General features: G+C 35.5%; 1 protein-coding gene across 1 annotated transcript in view; it reads right to left on the bottom strand.

Annotated features, from left to right (window-relative positions):
• LOC107723777 (receptor-type tyrosine-protein phosphatase mu-like) overlaps positions 1–6,755 on the bottom strand; it is a gene marked incomplete at its 3' end in the record, with an annotated part of 134,985 nt that overhangs the window by 20,165 nt on the left and 108,065 nt on the right. The window contains exon 7 of the mRNA XM_016532488.1: positions 484–777. Coding sequence (XP_016387974.1) covers positions 484–777 — 294 coding nt within the window. The remainder of the gene's footprint in view (positions 1–483; positions 778–6,755) is intronic.

Below are 6,755 nucleotides of genomic sequence, written 5' to 3' on the forward strand. Positions count from 1 at the left end.
ACGCACACACACACACACACACACACGTCAGGTCAGACAGTACGCCGCCGCGAGCCGCATCTCTTCTCCACTAAACTCAAACACACTTAACATCATATATCTAAATATACTCATATTCAAGATACAGGCTGTGAAAAACAAGTCTTAAAGGGACAGCTCACCCAACAATTATCATCATTTACTCGTTTTTATGTTGTTCCAAACCTGTATTTGAAGAATGTTGGTTCTCAAACGGTTTCGGCTCCCATTGACTTCCATTATATGGACAAAAACACAACGGGAACTGAAACTGTTTGGTTCCCAACATTTTTCTAAATAACTTATTTTATGTTCCACAGAAGAAAGAAACTCATAGAGGTTTGGAGTGACATTAGGGAGAGTACATGATGACAGACTGTCCCTTTAATATCCGACACAGAGTTTCTTCTTTCTTTGGTTATATCAGCATTTATCAGAAACAACATCCAAGATGATCGCGGTTACCTGCGCATTTGGTGCGGGCTCTCAGCGGCGGCCCCGGGGCCCCGGTTCCTCCCTCCAGGGGCCGCGTCAGCAGCACGCTGATCTCGTACTCCGTGTCGGGGTCCAGATGGCCGATCTTGTGCGAGGTTTTATCGACGGGCTGCAGGTCGTACATGGTGCCGGAGACGGTGCGGTACTCCACCTCGCGGTTGATGATGGGCCCGTCTCCGTTGATGGAGTTCGCATTGAGCTGGATCCAGAGATATGTGGCCCCGACCGCCATGAGCTGAGGAGGAGCGATGGGAACCGGCGGCTCTGAGAGAACAGACAGGACATTTAACATGAATAACAGTGGAATTACAGCAAAACATCAGCCGTTTAAACTCCAAACCAAGAGTTTATAATCCATAATAACACTTCCTCCAGTGAAAAAGTGCATCTGCTGTTGTCTCTCACATCAAAATCCAGCCACATATTTGTTTAGACCAGAACACTTTTTCACTGGAGAAAGCGTTATTATGGATTATGAACTCTATGTATTTGAGTTAAAAGCGTCTTAATGCTGGATTTGTTTCAGCTTTTGTCTTCTCCAGATGTTAACTGATGGACTGGAGTGCTGTGGATTACTTGTGGATTATTGTGATGTTTTTATCAGCTGTTTGGACTCTCATTCTGACGGCACCCATTCACTGCAGAGCATCCATTGCTGAGACACTGATGCAATGCTGCATTTCTACAAACCTGATGAAGAAACAAACTCATCCTGATCTCAGATGATCTGAGGATGAGCACATTTTCAGCACATGTTCATGTTTGGCTGAACTATCGCTTTAAGATATTAATAGTTTTCTGAAAAGTGAATCAAAATGAAATGAGTTTATCATATCTGCCAGTGGGGCCAGAAAAATTAAAACTTAATTCAAAAAGAAAAAAACTGTTATTTTTCTGACCCACCTGACAGAGTTTTTTCTTGTTTTCAGCAAAAACTCACTAATTTTTGATGCATTTCTCAAAAAACAAGTCATTTTGCATCTCCTCTTGATTTAAGAATGTTTAGATATTTGTGCTGGAAAACAAGACAAAAATCTGAGTATGAAAATAATTATTAGCAGTGTGACAGTTTTCAAAATCTTTTGCATGTGCAATAACTGTATCTTCTTTCTTTTCTTTTTTTTCAAAACAAAATGTCACATTGCTGTTTTTATCAGCTCGTGTCTTTAAAACAGAAATAACTGAGAATGTCAGCACGTTCTCCTGAATGAGCCTCTCTCCATCTAATGCTGGAAGGACTCAGCGATTCATGTGAATCATCTCTCAAGAGTCCTCCAGAGTCTTTTTGTGCAGCGAAATAAATATAGCACCACTGTGATTCATTTCTATAATTTAATATCAATCAATAAATAAAATAATTTCTGTATATCAAACTGTAACTCATGATTCTAGCAGCGCTGAGATCAGTAGTTTGATTCCTCGCCAATGCATGAACCGAAGAAAATCTACAGCTTGTATGCACTATAAGTCATATGGATAAAACCATCTGCCAAATGTATATTTATATTAATTTACATGTTAGTCATAGTGTAAACTGTGTAGTGTACATTTCAAAAAGACCAGAAGTTCTTTTTTTTTTTGCCAGATATAGACTGCTTTATACTTTCTAAATACTTTCTACTTATTTTTAAAATAAATTACATATAGTCAAATAAATCTATAAAAAGACAAAAATCTGTCATAAAAAAAAAAAGGTAGATGCCCTTTTATAAACAACAGCATCTTGTTCACACTGAGTGCAGATAATCATAATAATAATAATAATAAATCAGATTTATAGTGTGTGAGTTTGATATTGTTTGCGGTTGGTCTGATATGAGTATTGATGAAGACATGAAACTGATCACACGCTCTCGTCTACAGAGTCTCACGCCTGCGGCGCCAGCAGCTGAAATACAGACACCGACAGAATATGAGCTGAGGAATAAAAGATCAGCGTTCATATTTACTGCAGAGACGCACGAATCAGTCAGACGAGACAAACACAACGGAATGAAGAAACATTGTGATTTTTATTGTGTATTTTTTATGTTTTAAAAATGTTTTAATCTAATTAATTACACAATATGCTGATTAATTAATCAAATTAATCTCGTGTGCCGATTAATTAAAGTCATTATTAAAGATAATTGAAAGTCATTAGGCCTATTGTGGTAAATTAGAAAAGCACTGAATAGACATTGCAACAAAAAAAAAAGTAGCTTAAGAAAGAAATATTTTGATTCAACATACAAAAACATAAATATACTGTATTATATATTATAATTACTACTCTAAATATAAAACAAAAAGAGCCAGTAGGTGGCGGCAAATCGCTGTTTTAATGAGTGAGCCATTTAGTCATTCATTCAACCGATTCGTTCAAACAGCTGATTCATTCAGAAGCAAAGCCACTTCCTGCATCCCAATTCGCATGCTATCCGTCCTAAATAGTATTCGAAATTAGAATTAGTATGTCCCAAATCGTAGTATGTTGTTTACTGCTTCCGGTAGAAATTCGAAGTGCAGATCCGCGCACACTCTAACGGCTAATATTGCCCACAACACATTGCGCGGTGGACGAGGATACGATTAGAACTACAAACACGCATGAAAAGTGTTAAAAAACTACAAACATGACAGATATGTGAGACCTACGGACAGGTAGAGAAAGGGGTTGGAGTGATAAATAATCAATAACTGATGAAAAAATATTTATTTTATGTTATCCGCGTTATATTGCATCTGCAGCAACACTGTGAACTTCATAATGCTATGTTCGGTCATTAACTTTTAAATGCATCATTACGCAAACACATGAGCGGTGTTCTCGGTATGATAGACCCGCGACTGACAGATTAACGTGCCTCTTCATTTCTCTCCAATACGGTAGAAAATTAAATTAAACGAAATATGGATAATGTTAACTTTGACAAGATGATTGACAGGTCAGTTTAAACTGTGACAGAATGCACGTAACTAAGCAACAGAGCGTCCGTTAAAGATGCAGTTCTGATGAAGTAGTTTGTCCCAAAGCTTGCCCACTATTCTGCTACATACTCAAAAGTATGTATATATTACTCGACTGAATCTGCACATGAATTTAAGAAAGTGTTCTTGCTCCGTCCAAGCAACAAATGTCTTTGAATGCGCGAGATGATCGATTTCAGAGGCTGCCAAGTTTAATTTATTATTATTACAGTTTAAAATTAGTCAGAGCTATGCATCTTTATATTTACAAGTAAATCTCCATATCATGCATAGGCTACTTTCTTAAAAACTTATACTTTATTATATATATTATAGTTTATATACTATAACTGTTATAGTGTTTAATAGTAAATAAAGCTTATTAATAGTAAATAAATAAAGTTAATTTCAGTCATTCTTTCCAAATGAATCAAAAATAGCATGATTAGCGTCACAAATGGAATCCTCTCATTACACGTGCGTTAGTGAACTCTTCCGTTACAGTAAGAAATTACATTTGCTAAAAGCAGAGATCCAGTACGTGTTTTCCACAGTCGAGTGTGTTTGTGACAGACGCAGAGGTGTGTTCATGTTCATGTGTGTCTGTGACTGCAGATGGACGTCCCTCCGTCACCCCTCGAAATACCCATAATCCTCCACGGCCCAGCTGCCAATTAAACAGCACCTCAAACGAACCGCGTAATCCTGACGCCACAGTCCCAGCGGGACAGAAGAAGAGAGACAAATATCAGACCGTCCTGATGAACCTCGCTCTTCACCGGCCGGCCGGCTCACTTTCTGTGTCATTCAGGCTTTGTCTGTAAGTTTAGAAAGATATTGACCTCTGACCTCATGAATAAAGAGAAGCGCGTCTGAACTCTGTAATTACACACAGCATAAACACACTCAATGTGAAGAACAGGCGTCACGTTCGATTCGTTCACCAGAATGTGCTGAAGCCTCGTGATAATCATGCTAGAATGTAAGATAGCGTAGTCGTCCTAAAAACAGTATTTAAAATATCTAAAATATATATAAATGTCTCTATTTAAAATATAATTTCTTATCATTGTGGAGAGAACTTTTGTAATGTTTTATAGCATGTTTATTAGAAAAAATATTTAGTATATTTTAAACTTTATACTTAATTATAATTTTTTTATATATTATAGTATATTTTAAACTTTAGTGCCTTTTATACTTTTTATTAATTATTATTATTTATTGTTTATATTAATTATGCCTTTACTATGTTTTACTTATATTTTATTATATTATACTATTTTTTTTTTTCTTTTCCTACTTAAGTATAACTTTATAGTATATTTTAACCTTTCATGCTTTTTATACTATAACTTTTAATGTTTTAAAGTACATTTTAAGCTTTTTATACTTTTCATGCTCCAACTTTTGAAATGTTTATAGTATATTTTAAAATTGTATACTTTTTTACTTCTCATACTTTTATAATATGTTTTAAGGTATTTTTATATTTGTATATTTTATACATTTATGTAATTAATGAAGCTTTTAAGAGAACATGTGTGAAATGTACAGGTCATATTTCTCTATCTCTCTATGTGTGTGTATGTGAGTGAGTGTGTGTGAGCGAACGAGCGAGCGAGCGAGCGAGCGTGCGTGTCTGCACTGACCCGCGGGCCACAGATCTCCGCTAACAGGCTGTCTGATGCAGCGGCGCGAGGCTGGGCTTTATAGAGACATCGGTCACGCGCGGAGCGACACGAGCTCCTCACATCATTCACACACACCACAGCTTTTTCAGCTGATCTGATGGAATCAAACGCGTCGGCAGAGACGTCAGTAATCTCACACGTGTCTCCTGGAGAGTTTCTGAGATCTCAACAGTGTCTCTGTGCTTACCATCTCAAAGCCTACATGAGGTGGACTCAGCATTTGTAACTGTAACTTTGTGTAAAGTTCATAAATGTTAATAATGATTATACAATTTAAATGAAATAAAATTATAACAAAATTTAAATATAGTATAAAACCTAATGAAAAGTAATAGTATGAAAAGAATAAAAATGCAAAGTATTTATAAATAATAATAAGAGTACAAAAGTTTAAAATGTACTGTAAAACAGTATTTAGAAGGTTATAATATAAAAAGTGTAATACATTTGGAAAATATAATAAAATATAAGATATAATATTAATCTTACATTAAAAATATAAGAACAAAAAGTTTAAAACACACTATAAAACATTATAAAAGTTAAAGTATAAAAAATTAAAAATATATAAAAGTTATCTTAAAAATAGTAAAAATATTAAAAAGTATAAAAATAAAAAGTACGTTTTACAATATAAGTATAAATATTTTACAATTTACTATTTGACATAAAAGTATTAAAAAGTATTTAAACAATTAAAAAGTATAAAATATACATATTTCTGACTGTCTATATATAACATGTTTTACAGTATGACATTGATAATATAGAATAAAACATTTAAAAAAGTTCTAAAATAATAAAAATTGTCTTCACATTTTATATACTCCTATAATATTTATAATCATAAATATTATAAAAATTATAAAAGTTATAGTATAAAAACATAAAAATGCGTATGAAAAGTTCTAAATATACTAAGAAACATTGCAAAAAATATAAAATTACAAAAATGAAAAAGTTTTGTTTTATAGCTCTACAATCTAACTCGGGAATCAATGCTGTACTGTTTCATGTTTAGATGTTTCTACTGGAAAACGACAAGAACAAGAGGAACATCATTTATTTGCAGTGCATTAAATGTCACACAGGGGCGTGTCTTCTGGCCTGAGGGCGGAGCCTCTGAACGTGATTGACAGCTCTCTATCCGGAAAGGCGGGATTATAGCGATCAATCACATAAAGCTGTGAGGTAAAAACTACAGGAACATAAATTCAATTGAGCGAGAGAGACACAGAAAGAGCTGAAGAAATATCGAAGGCCATTACGGCGTCAGAGAGCAGAGAACGCCGAGGATTCAGATGCGGCCGGCGCCATAAATTCATATCAAATGACTGTTGAAGGGCTGCGTGGGACGGCGAACCCGTGAAAACATGGCTGCGGTCAAGGGCAGCTCTTACTGCCAAACACACGCGAGAGACATTAGCATAAAACACACATCAATCTCCTCAACAGACGCTTCAGCTTCAGCTCCAGCTCCATCCATCCATCTGTAGAGGAGCTGCATGCCGTCCTTCACACACACACACACACACACGCACATACTTACTCTCTCTCACACACACACACACACACACACACACATTCTCTCTCTCACAC

The sequence above is a fragment of the Sinocyclocheilus rhinocerous genome, unplaced genomic scaffold, assembly GCF_001515625.1.
Source record: "Sinocyclocheilus rhinocerous isolate Xijiao unplaced genomic scaffold, SAMN03320098_v1.1 scaffold94, whole genome shotgun sequence".
Taxonomy (NCBI): domain Eukaryota; kingdom Metazoa; phylum Chordata; class Actinopteri; order Cypriniformes; family Cyprinidae; genus Sinocyclocheilus; species Sinocyclocheilus rhinocerous.